The sequence below is a fragment of the Ammospiza caudacuta genome, chromosome 7 (genome assembly GCF_027887145.1).
Source record: "Ammospiza caudacuta isolate bAmmCau1 chromosome 7, bAmmCau1.pri, whole genome shotgun sequence".
In the NCBI taxonomy this organism is placed as follows: Eukaryota; Metazoa; Chordata; class Aves; order Passeriformes; family Passerellidae; genus Ammospiza; species Ammospiza caudacuta.
Genome location: NC_080599.1, coordinates 46,209,949 through 46,235,734, shown reverse-complemented (window position 1 = coordinate 46,235,734; position 25,786 = coordinate 46,209,949). Strand labels below are relative to the sequence as shown.

Here is a 25,786-nt window from a genome sequence, read left to right as displayed (position 1 = left end):
TGTGGGTTTGGGTGATTTTGTGTAATTGGATTAAAAAGTCCCCATTGCAGGTATGAGTGGTGGGTTATTGGGTTAAAAGTAAAAACAATTCAGATGTCATTTCTTAATTGGACAGTTTATCCTTAAAAGGCCTTGCAGAGAGAGATGGGGCTCCATTTTCAGTTTGTGAGAGTGAAGTGCTGCAGAACTCAGGGTTTGTGAGACTGTGACAGAGATAAGAACTGACAAACATCTGAGTCCCAACAAGAAATTCCATCTTGTGCATTTAATCCCCACCTTGGCAGGAGAAAAAAGAAAGCAAAAGAATCAACAGGTGAGTACTTGTTTTTCTCCATAGCAGAGCCATTTTTGCCAGGTTTTAAGGAATTACACAGCAAAGTGACCCCAACACAGCCACCTCACAGGGAGCTGCAGATCCTGTGCTGGCCTCATCCAGAACTGTGCCAGGTGTTGTCCCCAGCACAGAGCCATTCCCTTGGGAACTTCTGAACTCCCTGCTGGAATCCCAGCTGAAGAATGGGATCCTGTCAGATTCCTTGCCTATCCCAGAGCCTTGATATACAAATCAAACACAGCCCTTTGTTAGAGCCACAAACATCACCCTGTGAGTGAATGAATGGCTCAAGTGAAAGTGAAACTTGATGAAAGCATTGGTGCTGTTGAGGTGTGCAGGGGTAGATCAGTTCCTCCTCCTGCCCCACCCCTTGGTACAAGAAGAGGCTGTAAGTGGATCCAGGAGGGAGGTGCAGCAAACCAACTGCTCCTGCAGTCTGTGGAGTTCACAGCACCAAGAACATCACCAGATGCCCTTGCTTGGCTTTTGAAGAGAACTGGCAGTTTTCTAGCAGGTAACATCTTCATCCCTGCAAAGCCAACAGGTCACGTGTGGCCCTTCAGCCTGGAGGATGGAACTGGAGGATCTCTAGGGCTTCTCCAGGTGCAGCTCCTGGGAGGATTGCTGAGGAGTTGGCCCCTGAGTCACCAGGCACTGAACCAGTGCTGAAGGGCAGGAGCTCCCAGCGTGGTGACTCAGTGGGAATCAGACCATGGAGCAGGGGACAAATGACACATAAGTGACAATCCAGGAAACCAAAGCTAAGGCAGGGAACAGCTGAGCCTCTCTGTGATGGGAATGGCTGCCCTCTCCTAAGAGGAGCAGCATCACATCAAGCCCAGGGTCATGAGGACACACCTGTCCACAAGAGATTTATGGAAAAATGAGAACCACTTCACAAGGGACAACTGAGCAAAGAAATTCCCTTTGAGTAGATTTGGAGTCTGTCAATGGATGTGGGAATTCCAGCTGTGGCTGTGCCACCTGAGCTATGAGCAGCAGCATTACTTGTTCATTGCAGAATCCCAGACTGGTTTGGGTTGGGAGAGACCTTAAAGTTCATCCCATTCCACCCCTTGCCATGGGCAGGGACTCCTCCCACTATCCCAGGCTGCTCCAGCCCTGTCCAGCCTGGCCTTGGACACTTCCAGGGATCCAGGGGCAGCCACAGCTTCTGTAGACAACCCAAATACTTGAAGGACATAACAACTTCTTTTGGGGAACACAACTACAGCAAATTTATTTGCCAGGCAAATAAATGGTTTGATGTGAACATCACAAGGGTGATGTGTGTGCCATAAGCAAATGAAGTCTTTTCCATATCACTTTGGGAATCCCAGGATGTGGCACAGGGCTGAATGAGCAGCAGGTTGGTTCCTGGAGGCTGTTTCTTCTCCTGGACACAGAAGTTGTATCTACACTCCACAATTTTCCCTGCCTGCATCCAGCTGGCTGGGATGTGTAGGCAAGCACTGGATTTGGGCTGTGAAAGGGGATGCACAGTCAAGTTTCACAATAATCCTGGTTTGATCCATAAAACCCTCCCAAATGGAGCTGCTTTGCAGGGTTGATATTTGTATTCCTGCAGCACCCAGATACTGGCAGGAGCATTTTGCCCCTTTCATGCTGCCAGCCAAAAGGGGAGGGCCACAGGCCTGGCAGGTGGATGGGGCAGGCATTTGGCATTCCCACACCATACAAGGCAGCTCTGTGAGCACAGCACAAGTTTGCAGAGAATCTACAAAAATGGATGTTGGCACAAACGTGACATTCTATAGAACAGTAGTGATTCTGTACTGCCTTTCCAAAGGGGCTGCATCACATCAGCCCCTGCCCTGGCACTGCAGGCTCTGGACACAACATCAACTCTGTTTTCCCCCCAGCACAGGGCAGGAGCCTCTCCCTGCTCCTGTCTGGCTGCTCTTGGCAGCTGCAGGGCCTCCAGGAGGGTCCAATCCCACCCCTGTGGGGAAACGTTCTTCTCCAGGGAGTCCCTTCCCCATCCAAACCACCACCCACCCTCTGAGGCATTTGCCAGCCAGCAAAGCCCAGTGCCTCTCTTAAAAAACACACATAAAAGCAAAATCAGGTGGTGAGAGGCTGTAGGAAACCACATTCTTCTTGTTGTCCTTTCCCCCCTTATAGTGACCTTTGGGAAGGAGCCCTTGGGCGGATCTGGCGCGCAGCATTCCGGGCTGACCTCCCGCCGTGGAATTTCACCTAGTAATTTCTGTGGCACACAGAAATCCTTGGAAGGGCTTGTCTGGCTTCAGAAGTAAATCTAAGTGCCTGTGGCTTGACAAATAAACAATCTGAAAGCGCTTAATGACTCACAACCTCGCCTAAGAATAGCTGAAGTGTGCAGGATGGAAATTCAGCGCGGCCCCGACGCTGCCCGAGCAGGGAGCTGCAGGACACAGGGGGAGATGATGGGCAGGGAGAAGCTGTGGCTGCATTCCTGGTGTCCCCTCCCAGCTCCTGGCAAGCAGCATCTCAGAGGATTCTTGGATATTGGTGTGTGTGAGCCACCTTGGAGCGCTCCCCAGATTCACCTAATCCGCTTTTAAACAAATTATCGGGTTTCGTTTGTGCAGACAGCAAAGTTCTCCTTGTTTGTCCCGGATTGTTTGAAAGCTCCATTTATTCTCTAGGGTTAAAGAGGGGTCACACAAGTTAACCACATCTCTGTATACATTTCCAAGCACCTACAGCTCATGGAAAAGTCTCTTTTTCCTCTGGCTGTTGAGCAAGTAGAACTTCAGTGGCTGAAAAGGGGAATTAGGTTTGGCTGTTTCCTCCAAAATGGGGTTTTTGGTAGTAGGTGCTTTTCTGAGGCACACTTACAGAAATGTGTGCTGTGAGCTGCCACCACAGCTTCTTACCCTACGCACACACCTTTGAGCACTTTAATCTAACCCCAGGGAACAAAGAACAAAACCACGTTCAGCTGAATATCTGCGACCACAAGAGCTTCCTGTTGGTACCCAAAGTTCCTGCTGCAAAAACCTCGTTGTTGTCAGCAGGGCTCAGGGATCATCATGGCTTTGGGATGAGCACAGGGGATGGGTAATGGATACGGTGCACAGTCCCAGGAGCAGCAGGAGAGGTGCTGTGTCTCCAAGGCACCCGAGCCCCTCACATGGAAAGGAGGGCAGAGCCCCGCTCACTCCTGAGCTGGGTAATGGGATATTTTATTCCTCCCTGTTTAGCAGGAGCCTGGGCACTGCCAGGAGGACTCTGGAATTGCTGGGTGGTTGGGCAGCAGCCAGAGCCCAACCCTCAGATCTGCCCCTGTGACGTTCCCAGTCAGAGTTTAAAGGTCTTTGGTTTCTTCTGGAAGGAAGGGGGGATCCCAGTGGGCCACATCCATCCCCATAGATGCTGAGTTCCTGGCCCAGATGGAGATCATGTGCTCTCCCACGCTCTGGAACAGCTGGAGCAGGGCTGGGATTTGCCCCTGTGTCTCAAAGACAAGGAAAATCAAAAGCTTTACCTAGTGCTGAAGGAATTATTTGGCATCACTAAACTGATTTCTGCCTGTCCTCACTTGGTGCAGCTGGATGAGCACATGGGATTGGGCACATGGGGAAGTTCAAAGCCTAAAACCCAAATTGCCTTTTCTCTGCATTTTCCATGTGATTGCATTGAGGAACAAGGGCCCGAAGTGAACCGGGTGGGGCTGAAGGGCCGAGCCAGGGAACAGCTGGTGCAAAAACACTTCAACTTCTGCATCCCGAGCCCATCCCCGCAGATTTCCCTTCCTTCCCACCGCTCTCGATCCGCACCTGTGCAAACAGGATGAGCTACAAAAGTATAAATACAGCGGGCATGAGGGAAAGTTAAAAAAAAAAAAAAAATTCTAAAAAGCGGCCTCCCACAGCCAGCGCTGCCCCTGGCCCCGCTGTCCCGCCCGCAGCCCAATCGGGCCGCCCCCGGCCCCGCTGCCCGGGGGAGGGCACCGGGTCCCGCCCCGCCCCCGGGCCCGCCTCGGCTCCCGCCTGAGGAGCAGCGGGAGCGCCGCGCTGGCTCTGCCCGGGCAGGTACGGCCGCGCCGGACAGCGGGACAGCGGGCACCGGGCAGGGCAGCGGGCACCGGGCAGGGCAGCGGGCAGGGCAGCGGGCAGGGACAGCGGGCACCGGGCAGGGCAGCGGGCACCGGGCAGGGACAGCGGGCACAGGGCAGGGACGGGGGCACCGGGCAGGGACAGCGGGCAGCGGGCAGGGCAGGGACAGCGGGCAGCGGGCAGGGCAGCGGGCAGAGGCAGGGACAGCGGGCACCGGGTCGGGCTCCGTGCCTGGGGCTGCCCGGGGCGCTGCCGGTCGGGTTCTGTGTCTGGGGCTGCCCGGGGGCACGGGGAGAGCGCTGGGAGTGTCTCGGAGGGTGCGCTGGAGGATGGTCAGAGGGGTGTTTGGGAAGTGCTCAAGGATGCTCCAGGGTGCTCAGGGAATGGGTGGGAGTGCTTTGGAGGGTGCTCTAAGGGTGCTCCTGGGTCTGCTCCAGGGATGCTCTAAGGGTGCTCACGGCGTGCTCCTGGGTTTGCTCCAAGGGTGCTCTTGGGTCTGCTGCAAGGGTGCTCCGGGGGTGCTCCAAGGATGCTCCGGGGGTGCTCAGGGCTCTTGGCCCCTGGCGTGGCTGCCCAGGGCAGCATCAGCCGTGGCTCACTCGGGACGGGAGCGTTTCCAGAGCACGCCTGGCTCGGGGTGGGGGCACTGAGCGTGGCTGGGCAGCTGGGAGAGGGCAGGAAAGCTCCGAGCTCTGCTGGGACCCCCAGAGGTCACCGTGCGAGGACTGGGAAGGGCCCCCAGGCCCTGGGTATTGCAGTGAAGTCCCCAGAGCTGTGTTTAGCCTCAAAGCCGAACCATAAACCCTGCCTAGCGTGGAAGATGAGGCTCGGCCAAGCCCCAGCCCAGCCTCCGGGCTGAGCGCGGTCCCGGGGCCTCTCCCCGTTCCCTTGCCCGCGTTCCAGCCGCCCGGACCGAGCAGCTCCTGGCACCGAAACTCATTTCTGGCTGTGGCCGGGGCTGTGCCGGGTTCCCTGTGTCCCAGAGGGGCAGGAGGGCCGGGCAGCATCGCCGTTCCCCGGGCGTGCTCGCTGCCAGGGCATTGTGAGCAGCCCAGCTCTGTCTGCCGGGAGCAGCCGTGCCCTGGACACTTCCCTCCACTGCTCTTGCCCTTTCCTCAAGCGCAGCTTGTTCCCAGTGGCTGCAGATTCCAGCCGGCCTGAGAGCTCGGGCTGTGCTCCCAGCACAGAAACCAGGAGCAGGGAGCACTGAGCTGCTGCTCACATCACTGAGCTGGAGGAGAGGCTGGGTGGTCCATGAGGAAGCAGAACGTGGGCTGGATAATGTCAGCTGGAAGTTCACGTGAGTTCAGGATGGAGGAAGCCATGGTCTGGATGCTCTGGGTGTGATGTTCGCCGTGCAGGGCTGGGAGTGGGTCTGGGCTCTTCAGGGATATCTCGTTTTCCTGACAGCTCTGATGTGACACCAGCAGGAAGGGCTTCCCTTGTCCAGAGCCTCCCCAGATATTGAATATTTCAGCTGTGTTGCCCAAATGAAATTGGTGAACACCCAAAAGCATTGCTTATGTAGGGCAAGGGTAGCAACCACAGCAATGTGAACAAAAATCAGCATTTGCCTTTGGACGTGTTTTGCAGTCTTCCAGGTGGTTTGTGTTTGATTTTGGATGGGCTAATTGGAAAAGCTGATCTCTTAAATGATACCTGAGATGGCAAAGGAAGAGGGAGAACCTGTAACCTCACATTAATCATTGGTTATTTGTCACTTGGGTTGTAATATTGAAAAAATAAATATATCTGCTGAAATGACTGATGAGCAGGGACCTGGCTGGGGAATCTATGGTTGAGGAGGGATCAGTGAATGGATTCATTGAAACAGCTCTGGAGCTGGAAGATGAAGTGTCAGGGAACTTGTTGCTGCTGTGGGCTCTCTCAGAGTCCTGATGCAGTTTCCTTGGAGTAGGAAAACCCTGCTCCTCTCCAGAAAATCCTGTTGTGAGGATAGTTTTAGCTCCCAGGTATCATCCCCTCATGCAATGCTGGGTCTGTCCCATTCCCACATATTTCTTTCCCACCAAGCAGGAATATGACAATGCTTCCCACCAAAGAACCTCTGGAATGGGAATGTTTTGGGAGGGAGAGGCTTGCTCTCAAAGCATTCCTTGAATCAGGAGCGGTGTTGAGATCCTGGGACGTGGCTGCTGGATGAACACAGGCTCATTCACCAGCTCAGTGCCAATTCAGGTCCCTCCCTTGGTGGTTTTACAGCTGCCAAATATTTTAAAAGTCGCATTTTCATCGCTGTGCATTTCAGCCCAACTCATCAAATCTTGGGTCTTTTTAAGGAAGCTTTGGGAGCAGCCACAGGGATGAGCATGGCCCCATTGATGAGGGGGAAAAAAGTCAATATGGAAAGTTATTGTATTTTCCATTTGGTGCCCCACTTGACAGGGGTTATGTGACTCTGCCTGGCTCCAGAGCAGTGGGATGCAGATTCTGGTCAATAAAACCCTGAGCCCAGCTCCAGGGGTGTGAAGGAGCCCATGGCTTGGGGCAGAATCCTCACAGTGACAATGCCAGGGGAGAGCAGTGGGGACGAACTGGCTGCAGGGAGCTCCTGCTTCAACCCTGTTTATTTTAAACCTCAGGGGAATTCGTGTTTTGGGAAGTCTCGAGTCCTGCCCATCCCAGGGTTTAAACAGCACTTGGAAAAGAAGGTGGTGTCGTTATTAAGAAAATACCAAATGTCCACCCAAATGGACAATTTGATGGAGTCAGAAATGTGAAATATGGTGAAAAACCTATCCAGACACAGAAGTCTCCATCTTCAAAGTGAGAATATCTTAAATTCATCTTTGCAGCTGGTTCGTCTCCCCATCAGAGTGGAACGTGGTGTGAAAAAGCTGAAACAACACCAGCAATGTGTGGTGTAGGGCTGAGGCTTTGTCAAAAACCTGGAGGAAAATCCCCATTTCCTAAATGGGTGAGAGGTGGGAAATGCTGCCCCAGGGCTCCCAGCTCCCCTTATCCTCACAGAAATCACCAGCAGAGGAGGAAGGCGGCACATCCTCCCTCTCTGCAGCCCCAGTCTGTGAGGAGAGTGGTTTCAGGTGGCCTAAACAAGAAATGTTGCAGTGTGAGGAGGATTTTGTCAGGAGTGTGATCAATGCGAGTCTCGTTGGCTGGGGTCAGAAATCGACGGAAATGGCTCCGTGGCTCCATGGGGGATTGCAGTGGTTGCCCAGGGACGAGGAGAGAAATGCAGACAACAGGGTTTTCCTAAAAGCACCTAAAATTTCCCACTTTGACCACGTGGGAGTTACTCAGTAACAGTGGCAGCAAAGCTTGACTTGTCCCAAGGTCAAGGAGGGACAGACCAGCAGCCATAGCAGGATTTCATTGTTTTCCCTCAAAACTTGTGGGATTCAGGCAAAGAGAAGAGTAAATGTTAGCAACGAGGCACCTCGGATTTTTGTCTGCCTTCTGACTGTGGAGCACTTTTGTTTCAGGGCTTTGGGTGCTTTTTTGTGCTCGCCTGGCTCTGGGAAAGAAGACTTTAGGGAAAACACCACAGCTTTCAAGGCACGGGATAAAATCACAAGAATTGACCACGGCTTTTGTGAGTCTGTGGCTGGAATGAGCTGAAGGTCAGTCAGAAAAGAGGTTATCAGAGGAGGGGGTGAATGTGATCGTTTTCCCCTCCTGGTAAGCCAGAAAGGAGGGAGAGAGTTTGGATATCTGATACCTCCAGGTCTGACCCGTCTCTAATGGAAATGCTGGCAGGAAGCTCATAACATTTATTAGACAGCAACGAGCAGCTTTAATAAAATCAGAATGCACACAGCTTTATTACAGACTTTGGGGAGGAAAAGGGCCTGAAATGGCTGGTTAAGTACCAAGGGTTGCACACCCAGGGGCTGCTGAAAGGGATCCCCTCCTTTATGGAGTGGTGCAGGGTTCATTATTCAGCTTCCTTGTGAACCCTCCGGTTCAGACCCCGGGGAGGCCCCACACGCCTCCAGGATGTTTTCCATGTGCACAGCCCCCAGCTCCAGCCCCAGCTGCTCCTCCTCCTGCTTTTTGTGCAGAGGGGGTGGGAGCCAGCCTGGACCTCTCCATCCTCAGCCACTGATGGGCTGCAGGGAGAGCTCGTCCCTCTCCAGCACTCCCAAATTGCTTCCAGCTCCCAGCTCTGCTCTGGAGATGCCCCGGGCAGGCAACAGCCAAGGGAGGTTTCTCTTGGGGTGCAATAAGGTCCCATTGTCATCAGCCATGTGCTGAAACCATCCACTGGCCCCAGGCTGAAGGCTCTTCCCATAAGTAACAGGTTTTGCATCCTAAATCCAGTCCTGCTGTGCCTCAGCACAGAGGGAGGCCTGCCCAGCTCTGTGGTGTGGCTGCAGGCTGGGATGGATCCAGCTTGGGAACTTTCCCTCCTGGTGCTGCTGGGTTTGTAGCAGTGCCTCAGGCATTGTCTGGTGTCCCCACTTTAATTCTGGGTCTGCTCAGCTGCCTTCTGCCCCCTCAAGCTGCTGTTCCAAGGGGTGCTGTGGGGCACAGGACCACTGGCAGTGGTGATTTTGTGATGCCAGACACCCGTGGGAAGGTGGCTGGTGGGCTCCCAGGACTCAGATCTCATCCAGCAGCAACCCTGTTTGCTCTCACTTAGGGAAACCTCATGACAACTCCTTGCAGTGCAAACCAGGACTTTAAACTGCTTTTATTTAACTAGGTATTTATTTAATCCCACAAAGTTTTCAAGCCTCTTTTCTTTTCTCCTGGAGGGAAACTCCTTCCCATGGCTGTGCCAGCAGGCAGAGGATCACAGCAGAGATCCCACCCGTGTGCAGGTCCCCAGCAGACTGGAAGTGGCTTATTTTTCTTCCTTTGCAGTGAAAACAGAATTGAAAAATCCCTACAACAAATATTCCCCGAGAGGCCATTTTTATTCCTGGTATGTCCATTTGCAGCCGGGGCTGTTGTGCAATCCAGACTGCCCGGATGGAGCAGGTTTGGGTGTAACCCTTTGGGTGCCAAGGGCCAGCCCTGTCTGTGGGTCACCCTGGGGTGATCCTGCCCCTCTGCTCAGCCCTGTGGGGCACATCTGAGTGCTGAGTCCAGCTCTGGGCTCCTCAGGATGAGAGGGAGCTCCTGAGTGGGGGCTGTGGAGATGAGGAAGGGCCTGGAGCATCTCCGTGCCCAGGAAAGGCTCTGAGAGTTGGGCCTGGTCAGTATTGAGAAGAGATAAGTGAGCAGGGACCCCATCCATGGGTATGAGTATCCAGAGGGAGGTGTCAGATGGACAAGGATGGACCAGGCTCTGCTCAGCCTCAGTGGTGCCCAGCAATGGGACAGGAGGAATGGGCAGAAAATGATACCCGGGAATTTCCACCTGAATGTGAGGCAGAACTTCCCTGGGAAGTGACCAAGCACTGGGCACATTGTCCAGAAAGGCTGTGGAGTCTCTCTCTCACTGGGGATATTCCAGACCCCTCTGGACACGCTCCTGAGCAGAGTGCTCTGGGGTGACCCTGCTGGAGCAGGGAGGTGGCCCTGGATGATCTCAGTTGTCCCTTCCAACCTGAAAGGGCCCGTGGTGGAGAGGAGAGGGGGTGAAGCCCAACCCTGCCATCCCACAGGGATTCTCTGTGGGGAGGGGAGGGCAGCAGCCCTGCCAGCATCAGGGAGGCAGCAGGGGTGGCCAGGGGGGTGGATGGGATGGCTCTCGAGCCACTTCAGAGCCGTCTGGTTCCTCTCATCCATGGGAGCAGAGCAAGGCCGCCGGCAGCTTGGTGCCTGATGTGAGGCAGCAGCAGCACTTTCAGGCCATGACCTCAGTTCTCATGCTTGGGGGACAATCTTGGTGAGCCCCTTCCCCACTTCCCACCCTGCAGTAACCCCCTTGGGCAAAGCTATCAGAGGCTGGATGTAAATCCATCAAGCACCAGGCCATAATTAATTAATTTGAATGTTTTGACTCCTTCCCTTCGTAGCTCCCGATTAAAAGCTTATTTAAGGGGTCACAGACTTCTTCAGTTCCGGAGGGATTAAATGTGGGAACAACTGTAGCTCGTATGTGGGTAATTGCAATAAGGAAATGCTCCAAATTAAAGCTTCCTGCTAGCTCTGTCCAGTGGGAAAACCCAACAATTCTCTCAGAATGCCTTTAAAATCAGCATCATATAGAAATACGTGTGTTTTCCTGTTGTGCTGCTTTGCCTGGAGAACACAAGCGGCTCAGAAGAGACACACGAGCGTAACTAAAGCAGAGGAATTCAGCAGAAAAGGGAAAAGGAGCCAGCGTGCCCTGGAGCTGGTTTGGAAGCTGAGGCTCAGTAATTGCTTGTGAAAGCAGAAAGCCACGGCCCCGCGCGGTGTGGGACGGAGCCGCGTGGGAAAGGCAGTTTGGGAAAGGCGGAATTTCAATGATTCCTCATTCCTCGGGTAGGAAGTTTAACCCATCCGTGCCTCGGGGAGGGGCTGGCAAAAGGACAAACCCTGCTGGCCCTCTGTGCCTCCAGATACTCTGCTTCCTGCACAGGCAAAACTTGTCTGCTTTTCTTCAAAGTTAATGTGTTAAAGTCCCGGCTGGGGGGTGCAGGGAGCTGGAGCAGCGCCAGCAGCTCTGCTCTCGCACACCACAAGATGCGGTTTTCCTCCCCAGCATGAGACTGGGGCTGTGCTGCTCTTCAGCCATGGGAAAGGTGCTGGGGCTGCTCAGTGATGGGAGTCCCTGGTGAGAGCCCCCAGCAGACCCCCCAGCTCCCAGGGGATGCCTCCACTTCCCAGGATTTGCTTTCCCAGCCCTGGAAGAGTTTTGCAGCCCTGAGCCCCTCGGCCTTTGCAAGCATGAGGCTCTGGCGAGTTCTGTGCAGGGACTGAGGGATTTGTCCCTGCTGCCAGCCTGGAGGGGCAGCAATCCAGGATGCCCGAGGGGAATGCCAATGCAAGACAGGCTTGGGACGGGCACTCTGCCCATCACTGAGCCACCCTGCCCAAAATCACAGAATCCCAGACTGGTTTGGGTTGGGAGGGACCTTAAAGCCCTTAAATCTCGTTCCACCCCTTGCCATGGGCAGGGACACTTTCTGCTATCCCAGGCTGCTCCAAGCCTGTCCAGCCTGGCCTTGGGCACTTCCAGGGATCCAGGGACAGCCACAGCTGCTCTGGGCAGCCTGTGCCAGCGTCTGCTCTGCCAGCTGGAAGTTGGGATGGATAACCCCAGAGCCGAGGGCTGGAGAGTTTGATGCGGAGAGTGGCACTGTCCCCACCGGGACACCCCTGCCCGCGCCGCCCATCCCGTGCGCTGCGCATGGATGGACACGGCGACAGGGACGGGGGGCTGTGCCTGCTCCGCACGGAGGATCTGGGGACACGCAGCCCTCCTGCAGCTCCCCCGGGCTGCCGCCGGCGAGTCGCGGCTGCGTTTCCTCGGGAGAGGCGCTCCTGGAATTGCTAATGCTCCAGCCCGGAGGTGCGGCATGCGGAGCGCTGCAGCCGCAGCATCAGGTACAGCAGCAACGCCGCCGTTAATTATTGACTCTCTCTTCAATTATCAGCCCTGATAAGGCAGCACCCTCCTCGACAGCCCGGGCAGCGCTTGGTGCTCGGTGTTTTCTGGGAAAAAGAACTATTCCGTGGAAAAGTAACTCGTTTTGTGCACCGGGATTGAACTGTCCTCGCAAAGGTCATCCGAGAGCCGTGGGCTGCTCTGCCGGAAAATCAATCCCTCTTTTGTGCTTCTTGGTTTAAACTTGTGTTTGCTTTCTGAGCAAGGTCACAGCTCAGCTGACCAAGTTTGTGGCTGCTGGAGCAGGCTGGGGTCCAGCCACGCTGCGCTCGCTGCTCCGAGCCCTTCGAATGGGAGAAGATGCTGTGGAGGGAGGCGAGAGCTGCTGCTCCCCGGGGGGTTTGTGGGTGCCAGCCTGAGCAGGTAACCTGACAAAACGCTTTGCTAACCAGTTTTTCCTTTCACCACCAAGTGCTGGAGCTGCTGCTGCAGTGCAGGAGAACAGACAGGCACAGCTCAGATCGCGTTGTGTTACAGCTAACCAGACTGTGCTAACGTGCTGGTGGGTTATCTTGTTATTTATAGGCTCAGGGTTAACTGTTTCCCAGTTAAAATTACTAGCAAGATGCTCTGGGAGAATGGATTTTGTGGGGATTTGTGGTATGTGGTTGAGTTCATTTGTAATTTAAATGTTTGGGGGTGTCGTGGTGCTCTCCTTCCTGCTGGCTGGGGTGGATGGGGGAGCTGCTCACATTGCCTGGCAAGTGGGATGGAGTGAGAGAGGGGTTAAATGTGAGTGTAAAGAGCCAGTGCTTGAGTCCAGGCTGGTTAAAAAGACAGTGCATTGTCCCTGCCCCCAGGAATAATACTACTCTGCTCTGTGCTGTTGCCTTCTCACATATTTGGCTTCTCCGTTTCCATTTCTGTATGTATTTATTCCTGCCTTGAGAAAAACAGCCTAATTCCAATCTGGATTAATCCTCCCCACTGTGTAGCAAAGGTAAGGATCAGCGATGCATGGGGAGAAAAAGAAATGTTCTTCAATTTCATTTACTAGAGAAAACTCAGCAAGTATAGAACCTGGCAGAGGGTCAGGCTAACAGGTTTCAGCAGGATGGAGACACACCTAAAACTGTTACCCTGCCTCAAATTATGGACCCTGGTGTAAGGGTCTCCTACTTCTGGCAGATGACTTTTTATATTTTAATCTCATTTTTCTTAGGGACAGGCATGGGAGAGCAGCTGTGGGGTCCAAAGAGGCACATTTTTGGCTCTAAGCCATCTTCTCCATGCCTGAGCTGCCCCGGAGGGGGCAGGAGAACATCAGCAAGCTGGTTGGGGACATTCAGCATCCTTTTACGAGGCGATTTTGAAGTAGATTGGTCAAAGGAGAGTAGTCATAGTATCAGTTTGGGCTGCAGAGTTGGAACCCAGCCAGCTCATAAATGATCCAAATGCAATTATCTAGATATTAAAAACCATCCTATTCACTGGCTTTCCCCCCCTCCTTCTGAATAAATGACCTGGAAGAGTGGAGTGTAGCTGGTCAGGCTGGAATTGGCTGCAGTCGGAAAATTAAGGGGAAGAAACAACATTTGAGAAAGAGGTTGGTGTTTGTTTTGGCACGTGCTGTTCTCTGGCAGGAGGAGACAGAAGGAGTGGTCCTTTGTAGAAGGAGTGTGGTTTATTGGAGAGCACTAGAGCAGCTTTCCAGCAGCTCACAAGGTGCTGGGTGGGCACCCTGCAGGAGCTTTGGGGAGCTTTGATGTTCTTCTTGGGTTGGGACCTTTCTGACTTCTCATCAAGGCTCTACATTGACCACAAACATGCCTCATGGGATTGACAATTGATTGTTTCTTTAAAAGGTTTTGATCTTTCAAAGTATTCATTGTAGAATCATAGAATGGCTTGGGTTGGAAGGGACCTTGAAGATCACCTCATCCCATGGGCAGGGACACTTTCCACCATCCCAGGGTGCTCAGATCCCTGTCCAAGCTGGCCTTGGACACTTCCAGGGATGTGGCAATGTCCTGTGGTAACAATACAGCAGGATTTGACTTCATTTTTTAGCTGGTCTTAGGTAAGGGTCAGCTGGAGCCTCTTCCTGGGGAGCTCTGGAACTGTGGTCAGTGCTGAAGCCCTGGCTGAGGCAAAGCTCTGCACGCAGAAAATGAGTTCAGACTCTGTTGTTTTGGTCCATGAGATGGGTGTGAGCTGGGGCTGGCTCAGCACAGGCTCTGTGCTGCTGGTCCTGCCCTGAGGGTGTTGCGTAGCTCAGGGATGCACTGGAGGAGCAGGGATGGACTTCCAAGCAGCTGTGGGGCCGTCTCTGGCCAGGAACCAAACCAGATACTGTAAGGAGAATCATCAACAAACAACCTACTGTTCAGGAAACTCCCCTGTCATCCTCTGTAGCAGAAATTGAAACCAGACCTTCTCACTCGGAGTGTTGTTGTCCTTCTCACACAAGCCACGGAGCCTCAAGCTGTGATGTCCAACTGCCCCAACCTCCTTCACCCTTCCCTGCCTCCTCTCTGTGCCTTTCTAAAGGACCTGGAGGTGAGAAGTTTCTCCCAGGACCTTTCTTGGACATTCCCAGCCTTAATTCCTTGTGCTCCAGGAGGGTCTCATCTGTGTCTACATGATGGGAAGGAGCTGGACATGTGTTACCATTTCTGGTACCACAGCCCAGAAATGATGTGAAGATCTCAGTGTTGGCTGTGGTAGATCTCCATCTGAAGTTGTTCCCTGAGCTGAAAGCAATTTGTCTGTGGTCCCGTGCAATTTGGTGAAGCACATCCCTACTTTTTAACAGTAGGGACGTGCTCTGAAGTAATGGCTGTCATTTGAGCGAGATTCAACATAAATTTTGAATCTTTGCTCGTTATGGATTTTAAAATAAAGGCAAACCAGTCATTTCTGTGTCTAGTTTATATCCCTGTTGACAGGGAGCTTTTATCAAGTTGGATATCTCCAGCTCTCAGGAGTCTGTGCCATCGATCTCAAGCCATCCCAAATGTCTGTCTGTCCTTGCTGGCAGTCAAACCCTCTGTAATGCAGGGGATGTTTTACCAGGACCAGCTCCCTGGGATGTGTCTGTCAAGCACAAGTTGTTGCCTCTGGAAAAGGAGCTATTGATTTTAGCAGCTTCAAAGCCTTGGACACCACTGGGCTGCAGAGGATGGGAAGTGGGAGGGGGGTGGCCTTTGAAGGCTTGTAAGGCTTTAAGGAGAGATTAAGTTCACACGGCTTTGTTATTTTATTAAATTAGGAGTATCCATTTCTTTTTTCCAAGGGTGAAGCGACTCCTCAGCCCTTGTCAGAAGATGCTTAAGTGACAGCCCAGTTAGACCCCACCATGGAGAAGACAGAAGGTATGGAACCTACAGGATATTTATTTGTTCATTTATTCCTTTAGAAAGACTCCCAACCAAGCCATGGAGTAATTTCCTTACCAGAATTGCTGTAAATAACCTGTTCTGTAGATGTGGGGCCAAGAGGTGAAAAATGCATCGTTCATTATTATGCAGATTTCTCAAAAACCACAGCAAAGCAGGTCCCAGCTATAGATCAGCACATATTTGTCCTCCCATGCCCTGTGACAGATCCCTGCTCCCACCCTCCAGCTGTGCTCCCGTGCCCTGGGATGACCCCAGTGGTGTTGTCCCTCTGTCCTTCCCCTGCCTTCCACGTGCTGCTCCCCACCCAGGCAGCCCCTCAGCATCTCAGTGACGCTCTGTGCTGAGCAGCACCAAAATCTGTTCCCAATTGTCCTGGTCCTCTCCAGCTGCTGCACCAGGATGGAGACAGAGGGGTCAGCCATGGGCCCTGCTGCCTCCTCCTCCTCCTCACTGAGCCCAACTCGTGTGCTCAGAGGTGCAGAGCAGCCCACACCACTGTGATTTCAGGGACTTGCTGCATAAAAGTGCAGAAATTTACCTGTTAACCCCCTCAAGGTGGAAATTTGGGGGCTGTGACTGTTTGCAGGCTGGAGATGGCTGTGTTAAAGTGGGAGACCCTGGTCAGGGGCAGTTTGGCTGTGCTGGCTGGGTGGGCAGACACAGTGACACCCATTTAGTGGTGATTTGCCTCAGTTAGGAGCTGTGCTGGCGCTGAGCAGGTCACCTTGGGATGCGTGTTCTGCATGGCTGCGGCTCCGAGCAGCAGCCTCTGCCCAGAGCCGTCATTTTCAAGGAATAATTTGTGACCTGGTGGCTGCAGGTGAAGCGAGGCAATGATTTTCCTGCTTGGTGTGCGCTGCTTACGCCGCTGAAAAGTTCGAACCAAACCAAAAGCCTTGAAGAATATCATTGTCATAGATTGATCCCACATTCTATTATTGGGCTGGATTTATTATCCACCAGATTTATTATCTGTACCTACACAGCTCTGCCTGCAAAGCCTGCTGTTTGCTTAATTGCCAATTAGAGCCATGATTTCAGGGAATTTTTGGCTTCCTCAGTGCAACAATTACCTGGTGCACCTCTGGAAAACCAGATCAGAGCTTGGTGCGTGTCACTGTGTGTCTGCACAGCTTCACCAGGAGCCTCCACAATAATGAGCTGCCTGCCCAAAACTGAAATGAAAAGAGAAAAAACATCTCCCCCCTGCTCTAAACATTTTTTTTTTTCAAAATTGGATAATTTCTTCTTTTTCTGGGGGGGTGTTTCAGCAGATGGCCAGCCGCCCAAACCCGACGGGGACCGGGAGCAGCCCCGCAGCCTCCCCTACTCGCTGGAGACACCCTACGGCTTCCACTTGGACCTGGACTTCCTCAAGTACGTGGACGACATCGAGAAAGGCAACACCATCAGGCGGGTGCACATCCACCGCAGAGCCAAGCAGCCCAAATTCAACACCCTGCCCAGAAACTTCAGCCTGCCCGAGAGCGGCTCCCGCGGCTGCTCCACCGCCGCTCCCAGCAAGAGCTGGACCTCCACCTGCTCCTTCCCTCAGCGAAAGGCGTCCCTGGGCGAGGAGCCGCCGCGGGCCCTACTGCCGGCCGGGGCAGCTCCCGAGGAGCCGAGCTACCGGAGGAAGGCGCTGCTGGCGGAGGCGCGGCGGCAGGCGGAGCTGGGCTGGCCTCAGGCGGAGCTGGCCCGGCCGCAGGACGCGCTGAGGGCGCGGCCGCAGCTGCTGCGAGCCTCCAGCATGCCCGAGGCGCTGCCCCCCGGCCACAGCCCCCCGGCCGCACCCTCGCCCCTCCGGAGCCCTCCGCAGCCCTGCCGCGGTCCCCAGAGCGCCTCCCGGCCCAGCTCGGAGGGCAGCGGCTCAGCCCCGCCGCGAGAGATGGAGCGGGACGGCTCCGCGGGGCAGCCCGGCGGGGCTCTGCCCCTGCAGCCCCCCTGGCAGAGCCAGCAGCTGCAGGTGCTGGTGGAGAGCGGGGCCGAGGAGGGCGATGCCGCCGATGGCTCCGACCTGGCCAGGGCTGAGGCAGCGGCGCCGGCTGCCCTCCGGCTGGCGGAGGAGAGCGTGAGCCCTGCGGAAAGGGGGCTCAGTGTGAGTGAGATGGATCTGAACGTGCTGAAGGAAAGTGAGGAGAGGAATGTCCGAGCTGGAGGGGACAAGGAGAGCAGTGCTCCCCGTACCCCTGAGCATGGAGAGCCCGGCGGGGTCACGGTGCTGAAGCAGCAGGTCGCTGAGCTGGAGGAGCAGCTGGCCAAGAAGAAAGAGGAGCTCGAGCAGGTCAGGGCAGTGCTGGAGCAGCAGGATCGTGAGATCCAGGAGAAGGAGAAGAGCATTAAGCTGCTGGCCAGCTCCAAAGCTGAGCTGGAAGAGCAGCTGTGGCAGGAGAAGGCCAGGGAGGCTGAGCCGCGGAGGCGCAGGGGCAGCGGGGCCTTGCAGCGCCTGGACGCCGCCGTGAACACCGAGCTCTCGCAGGGGACAGGGCTCCGGCAGGCCCAGGACAAGGGCATCAACGTCAATATCCCGCTCTCCACCAGATCCATCGGCTGCGGCACCCTCAGGGCAGAGAGTGCCCAGGCCGGGGAGGCGTGCAGGGAGCAGGGCCCGGCGGGTGCTCGGGCACAGGGACGTGCTGGTGAGGCCAGTGTGGAGGCCGGACCTCCTGCTCCCTGCCTCAGGCAGCTGCAGATCCACGAGCACCCCGGAGACCACAACCAGAACCACCAGAACTCCCTCGGCAAGGCGGGCTTTGGAGAAGATGAACCTCGGGAAGGGCTGCAGGAGGAAGGGGCTCCTGGCCATGAGGAGCTCCCGGCTGTTGACCCCATTGGCCAATATGTGAAAAAGATCCAGGAGCTCCTGCAGGAGCAATGGCTGTGCTTGGAGCACGGCTACCCCGAGCTGGCCAGCGCCATCAAGCAGCCGGCCTCCAAGCTCAGCTCCATCCAGAACCAATTAGTTAATTCCCTGAACTCCCTGCTCTCTGCCTACTCCTCACAAGGCCCTGTGGATAAGGAGAATTCCAACACGCACTATCAACAGTTGGGTAAATAATATTGGCACAGGCTTCCATGTGTCCGGGCCAAATGTTTTCCCATTTATTCCAGCGTGGAGCAGGGGGGATGTAGTGGAACAGTTGTTGTCAGTCAGATCAGGAATAGTCTCGACAAAGCATGATGAGAGAGGCAAATCTCTGCACAGCACAGGTTATGGATCTGACATGGAAAAAAGCAAACAAAATGATGTAGGAGCTCATAAAGCAGTGGCTCGTTTATATGCAAGATCAGCTTCCAAAAGCTGCCACACTGGTGGCTGTTCCATCAAATAAACATTCTTTTTATTCGGGTTGCACATCTCAGTTTGCTAAAATATGAGGCTGGTGCTTATCGGGGGTAAATCAGTGTGGAGTTCTCCAGAACCCAAACCAGTCAAAATAACTGAGCAACCAGGCTGGGAAAAGACCTATCCCCACTGACAGACCTTCATCTAAAATAATTTTAGCTTATATGAAGATGGGAATCCAATGCCTATTCTCTGGGGGAGGGAGGGAAGGGACTTGCAAATAGATAAGTGACTTATTCCTTAATATATAGACACTATTCAAAGTCCAATTGAAAAACTCATCCATGCAGTATTATAGCAGATTTATGTAGGAATTTTCCAATACATAGCTCCTGGGGAAAAAAACCTTCAAAAACCAAACCAGTAACATCTACTTATATTCATAGGACAAATACATAATTTCCAGTCACTTCCTTTATATTCCCAGTGACCTGGAGTTATTTGAGACCTGTATTAAAGGTGGCAGGGCAGGTTCAGGTTGTGGCCAACTGCATCTGTAGTTTTGCAAGACATCAAAAGACTCTCGTAAGATGTTTACAATTATGATTCGTGGCTTGTTGCTTGAGGTTGGGAATAATGATTGCTAATTATGGCACATCTGCTTAATTAATCTGTTATTTTGTATTTTGGTAGAAAACTCTCCAACCACAAGTCTTAAATCCATCATGAAAAAGAAAGGTTGTGGTTTCCATGCAGGAGGCAATGGGACCAAAAAGAATCTCCAGTTTGTTGGGGTAAATGGTGGGTAAGCATCCATTCAGAAGACAAAGAACTGCCTTTTAACGTGGAATGTCCTCTGTATCGCTGGAGAAGTCATTCTTTTCCCCCTCTTTTCCCCTCCTGATTAAAAGGCCAGTTGAAACAGAGCCTCTTTTCTCCCTTCTTTAATGCAGCACTGATAACCCGTGAGTAACCCGGTTAAGGAAGGGTGGTGCAGTGTTCAGAGCAGCGGGAGCACGCTGGGGGCTGACGCTCTCTGCACACCTTCTCCTGGGGCCTCATCCCAAACCCAGCTGGGGAAGGTGGGAATGCTCCATGGGAAGATTCCCTGGGAAGATTCCCACTGCCCTTGGTGGGTTTTGGAGGAGGCCAGCCCTGCCTGGTGAGCACGCTGCACTAACCTGCCCCACGCTCCAGCAAAGCCAACAGCACTTGGTGCAGGGCCTGGGAAGAGACTTTTTTGGTAAATAAGGAATGACCTTGGGGTGAAGGAGACTTTAGGTTGTGCTCCCCGTTCCAGGTGTGTCCAGCATCCAGCACTCCTTGGCCTGTGAGCGGAGCAGGGGCAGCATGTCGTGCTGAGGTGAATGTGTGCTGGCATGGAGAGTGCAGGACACGTGTCACTGTCCTGGGTGGGCAGGCAGCTGTGTGTGCCAGCCTGGGTGCTGCCCTCTGCTCACATCCTGCTCCCCTCACTTCCCACTTGCTGGGAAATGCCAAATGGGTACAACTTGTAGGGACTGGAGGAGTCTTGGTTAATTGGAGGAAAGTTCTGGGGTCAATCCGAGTGAACGTTCTCTTTTGTGGAAGACATTATTAATATTAATGCTTTTAGAGAACCAGAGGAGAGATCTCTATCAGGGCTGCTGGAATGATGGATTCAGCCCAAAAGACTTCAGCCCAAAAGCTGTGCAAACACAGCTTTTGTCTCGTGCTCCTCGAGGCTGCCGATGCCACCTCGAGTCCCTCCTTGCCACGGGGGCCGTGCTGCTGCCACCCTGCCACCGTGCCAGCAGCTCCCAGCAGGGAGGCAGCTCTCAGCCCCTGCCCGGGCCGCAGATCCACGAGGGATGTGATGGACATCCCTCCAAACCCTGCAGTAACCTTGCCTGCTGCTCATTAACTGCTTCTGCCACGCTCCTGCTGCTTGAGGAGCCAGAGACAGACTAACCCCGACTTCGGCTGCGGCTCACACCTTGTAACTTGCTGCTTGTCACTCTGTGCTTCACCCAAGGCCCCTTGGGGGCAATGAGCCTTGGTCAGGCCCGTGGCTGTGGCTGGGGAAGGAGGGAGTAACCTGTGGTGTCCTCAAATAGCTACGAGACAACGTCAAGTGAAGAGGACACCAGCTGTGAGGACAGCGACACCGAGACCGAGGACAGAGCCGGGGACGTGGAGCCCGAGCAGGATGGAAGGGAAAGCAGAGGGCCTTCCTCAGGGGAGAAGCGTGAGGAGGAGGATGATGATGATGATGAGCAGGAGGCATCAGCAGGAGCAGCTCCCTGCTCTCAGCACCAGGCTCACAGGTAACCATGGCACTGGGTGGTGACTGACCCATGGTGGCCACAGGACACGGGACTGCAGGGCTGGGCCGGGGCTTCGTCTGGTGGAACAGCAGTGGTGACCTCTGCAGGAAAGGGAAAAGGCTTTAAAGAGCTAAATATTTTCTGAGTTACCACAGAATCTAATGGAGATTGATTCAGGCCCTACACTGAGTCATGTCTGGTGAGTTAGCTCATTCTCCCCTCTCATGGAAAGTTTTTTGGTAAAGTTCTTTGCAGGTTCAGGAATAAGATTTTTTTTTTTACCCACGTTAAGGATTTTTGTAATAGATGAAATTGACCATATAAATCTGTGACTCTGGGCTTAAACCTCTGCTTAAGTGCTTGGCTTTGTACCTAAAATCTGTGTCAAGTCAATGGGACAACTCGTGTCCAATAATTTAAACACTTAAATGTGTTGAACATATTCCAATCTAATCTGCCTGTGTTCTACTTGGTTCAATATCTCCTGTCCCATGGTGGATTTACAAAAGTCTTTTCCCTTTAGATGCAAACCTTCCGAAGATTTCCTTGCTGCCTGCCAGCTCCTCAGTGAACACCTCCCAGAAATCAGCAGCAGAAGCAACCAGCATCTGGTACAGATATTTCCCAGTCCCGTTTCGGACACGGTTCATGCTCGCTGTTCATGTTTTAATGGATGAGATTATCCCTGTGGCACATTGCAGGCTGTGCTCTGGGACAGCTTTGTGAGGAGAGGGGGGTGAGGTGACATCTGAGTCAGTTTTACAACAGCCAAAAAGAAAGGAAGAGAGGAGGGAAAACATAAAAAAGAAAGATGATGGCTTTGTCTGGTTACTCATCCAAGTTACCACAGGAAATTCCTTTCCCCCTCAAGTTGTAGCAGCAATCACAAACCCACAGGCTGAGTGCTGCCGGGGTGGGGCCAGGAGCTGGGGCAGCCACCGCTCTGCAGGGACAGTGACAGTGACACTTTGTGTTTGCAGCAGCCTGTGCTGGGCTCCATCTCCCGGGAGTGGTTCCAGGTGTCCAGCCACAAGGCTTCCAGGCCGGAGGTGGTGGCAGCGTACCTGGAGGCGCTGGGGGACATCCAGCCCCAGCTCCTGGAGACCGTGGTGAACCTGCCTGACAGGAATGGCAACACAGCTCTCCACTACAGCGTGTCCCACTCCAACTTCCAGGTCGCAAAGCTCCTGCTGGACACGGGTAGGAACGGCCACTCTGCTCAGCCAGGGCTTCTGCCATGGGGTTGTGGTCCCATGAGGGATGGGTACACAGGGGACAGGGGGACATGGACAGTCCCAGACATGGCAAACACTGAAGGAGGGCCAGGGTCCTCCCAGGGAGATCAGTCAGGAGCTGGGACTGAGGTGGGGCTGAGGACCAGCAGCCACCTACCTGCAAGGGCCCCATCCAGGAGGCAGACATGGAGGCAGGGTCCATCCAGGAGAGAAACAGGGGCCCAGGATCCATCCAAAGTACCAGGATGGAGCTGAGGTCCATCCAGGAGACCTGGCTGACCTCAAGACCAGCATCCTCCCCCACAGCTCAGCTCTGGGCCCGTGGATGTGGTTGGGGGTCCCAGCTGTCATGAAGGCTCATCAGTGCCCTCACACATGTTGAGGGCTTTGCAGCCTGACTTGGGGATGGCTCAGCATTGCTGTATCCAAAGGCATGTCCCTCATGGCCCCAGTCCAGGTGGGATGGGGTGGCTCCCCAGCTTCTTGCAGCAGCCAAAGCCACATGATGGCTTGGGGCAGGAGGATCAAACCCCTGAGAGCATAAAAAATCCCTCAGCACCGCAGAAAAACTCCCATGTTAAACTATTGAACTTTCAGCTTGTGTTGCAATGAAAGAACAAAAATCTCAGCTGAGCCTGTACAGGGCAAAAATGTGCTCGTGGTCTGAGAGAACAGAGGCACTTTGGCCTTTTCTCATGGGCCAGACAATCCATGAAATGTTCGGGAAATGGCAGATTATCATACCCATCTATAACCCAATTGTTGCCGCAGAGGCGCGGGGAGGGAAGGGTTTGAGGCAGGGAAGGGTTTGAGGCAGCTGCTTCCTCAGGGTGAGGCTGGAGCCGAGCCCTCACCCTCAGCCACGGCTCATTCCTCGTGGAGGAGCTGGAAATGGGCTCTTTGAAGTGAAAAATGAGTGAAATGAGGCCAGGATGTTTTCCAAGCCCGTTGGGTGATGGGCGTCTCTCTGCTGCTCCCTTGCCACTGGAGCCAAAGCAAACAGCCCACAGCTCCAACCAGCATGTGCTTGAGGCATTAATTATCCCCCTTTAATTTCTATTTGTTGTGGTCTTCAAAGTTAATTGAGTTGACCTCAACAGTTGTAATTAACTGTAGCACCAGGGGCCGTTTAGTGCTGCGCTCACGAGCCTGGATATTCAAAACAGATAAATCCCCGTCCTGTATCATTATGGAATAACTCCTTTTCTGGAAATATGAGATGCCACATGTTGTATGAGTCCCTCTCTCCTTTCTGCTCCCTCTGGGTGATCCACCCCGGGCTGGGTCCATCCCCTGCAGGGAAGTGCTGCCTGGACCTGCAGAACCGTGCTGGCTACACGGCCGTGATGCTGACGCCGCTGGCGGCCCCCGAGACCCGCCAGGACATGGAGGTGGTGATGAGGCTGCTGCAGGAGGGGGATGTCAACCTGAGAGCTGCCCAGGTGTGTGACAGGAACTGCTGGGGATGTAATTTGGGTTCCTTAGCTTCCGTGGCAGCGCCAGGCTGAGGCTCGGCAGCAGGAATGGGGTGGGAGCTGCTGCTTCCCAAACGTTCCAAAAGAAACTTTATCTGAGTGTGGCCACCCAGCAGCTCCCTGGGAAGGGGTGTAACAGCTGGGGCAAATGGACAAATTTAAAAAAGGCTGGAAATTTTGCAAACAAGTATTTCTGAGGCAAAAATCAGAAATGAGAAGCGAGGGATGAACCCCAGGGCGTGGGAGCCCCAGGTTTGCTGGTGAGCTTCGTCAGTCACACATTTTGGTTTAGGGATGGGAGTGCCCTCACCCATCTCTGCTCCCACACTGCTGTAAGTTAGTCCAGATCTGGATAAACTGCCCAGGTGGATTTGGGGAAGCCACATTTGGGGGCAGCTGGGAGGTTTGGCCATGCTGCTGCAAGGACCTTCCACAAGTGAACAGGTGCCTCTCACAACAGCTGCTGAGGAGCCCCAGGGTGATTGGACAATAACGTGCAATAGGATGCAATATTAATAGGAATTATTATAGTGTATGTACCATGCAATAATAACATGCAATGATGTGACATGTGGTTATGGAATGTGGGTTAGGGGTGGGCTTGTCAGTGCTGGGTTAATGGTTGGACTTGGTGATCTTAGAGAGCTTTGACAAATCTAAATTTTTGAATTATTCTATATGTGCAATAGTAATAATAATAGTAATAATAATAATAAATATATAATAATTAGAATATTATTATAGTAATTCTATTATTATATAGTAATATATATTATATAATATAATTATATATATAATATAATATATATAATATAATATATATTAATACAATTATATATACAATTTTATTATATATACCATATATGTAATATAGTACATATACCATTAAGTATATGAATAATAATAATTATAGATTATACTATTATTATATTATTGTAAACATTATCAGATTGTAATATATATTAATTATAATGATTATTCATTAATAAGAATTATATATTATACAACTGTTATAATAATTATTATAACATATATTATATAACATATATTATAACAATATATTATACTAGTATATATTATAATACACTATAATAATATACTATACTATTATATATTATATATACCATTATATATATAATAATAATTATTATATATAGTACTATTATTATATTTTTGTAAATATTATCAGACCATAATATATACTATTACTACTACTACTACTATTACTACCGATTATTATTATTATTATTATTATTATTATTATTATTATTATTATTATTATTATTATTATTATTATTATTATTACTACTACTACTACTATGTCCCGTGGCCCTGCAGGGCGGCCAGACCGCGCTGATGCTGGGGGTGAGCCACGACAGGGACGACATGGTGCGGGCGCTGCTGGCCTGCCGGGCCGATGTCAACCTGCAGGACGAGGAGGGCAGCACGGCGCTGATGGTGGCCTGTCGCCAGGGCAACGCCGACATGGTGCGGCTGCTGCTGGCGCAGCCCGGCTGCCTGGTGACCCTCACGGACAAGGTGCGGCTCCTCAGCATCGCTGCAGGCAGGGCCAGCTCAGCTGGGATCCCGTGGTCCAGGCAACAGTCCCCCAGGGGTGGGCTTGAAGGGAAGAAGTGCCGATTTCAGTCCATTTTCTGAACCAAACCCCTGCTTTTGGTGCTGAGCTGTGCATGGGGTGGTTGTGACAGCCATAGGCTGGGCGGGAGTGTTGGTGTAACCCTAAAAAACCCAGATGGACTCCTGGGCGTGCGGAATCAGCAGAGCTTCAGCTCCAAGAAATTAGCAATTAACTCCTGAGAATGGAGCCTCTCCATGGGATGTGTGGGACGGGGCTGGGCTGGGAGTGGGTGGAAATTCCTGCTGGGCCACAGGCTTGCGTTTGGAATTATGGAACTATTTTCTAATTAAACTATAATTTTATCTGAGGCGTGCAGGAGGGCACAGGGGCCGGGCAGAGGCACAGCTGGGCCGAGTTTGGTGTGGTTGAGGCCCAAAGCGGGGTTTGGGATGGTGACTCACTGTAAGGCAGGGAGGAACGGAGGGAGGGAAGGCCTGGGGAGGGAGCAGGGATTCACTGTGGCGGTGATGTGTCCCCTCTGTGTCCTGCAGGGCGGGAACTCGGCGCTGTCACTGGCTCATGGGGACATCGCTGCGCTCCTGCGAGCCCACATCGAGCTCAGCCCCTCCCTCCCGCTGTGA

General features: G+C 53.0%; 1 protein-coding gene across 2 annotated transcripts; it reads left to right on the top strand.

Annotated features, from left to right (window-relative positions):
* Positions 1–4,318: 4,318 nt before the first annotated feature.
* On the top strand, positions 4,319–25,786 carry KANK4 (KN motif and ankyrin repeat domains 4). Of its 2 annotated transcripts, none has more exons than XM_058808703.1 (10): positions 4,319–4,374; positions 15,159–15,237; positions 16,539–18,314; positions 19,244–19,355; positions 20,647–20,856; positions 21,380–21,467; positions 21,837–22,056; positions 23,391–23,533; positions 24,905–25,105; positions 25,697–25,786. In XM_058808703.1, exons 2-10 carry the CDS (start codon positions 15,222–15,224, stop codon positions 25,784–25,786), a joined length of 2,856 nt encoding a protein of 951 aa, XP_058664686.1. In that variant the 5' UTR covers positions 4,319–4,374; positions 15,159–15,221. The 2 variants fall into 2 exon arrangements, with proteins under 2 accessions (XP_058664686.1, XP_058664685.1); XM_058808702.1 differs by having other exon boundaries at positions 4,345–4,374; positions 16,536–18,314.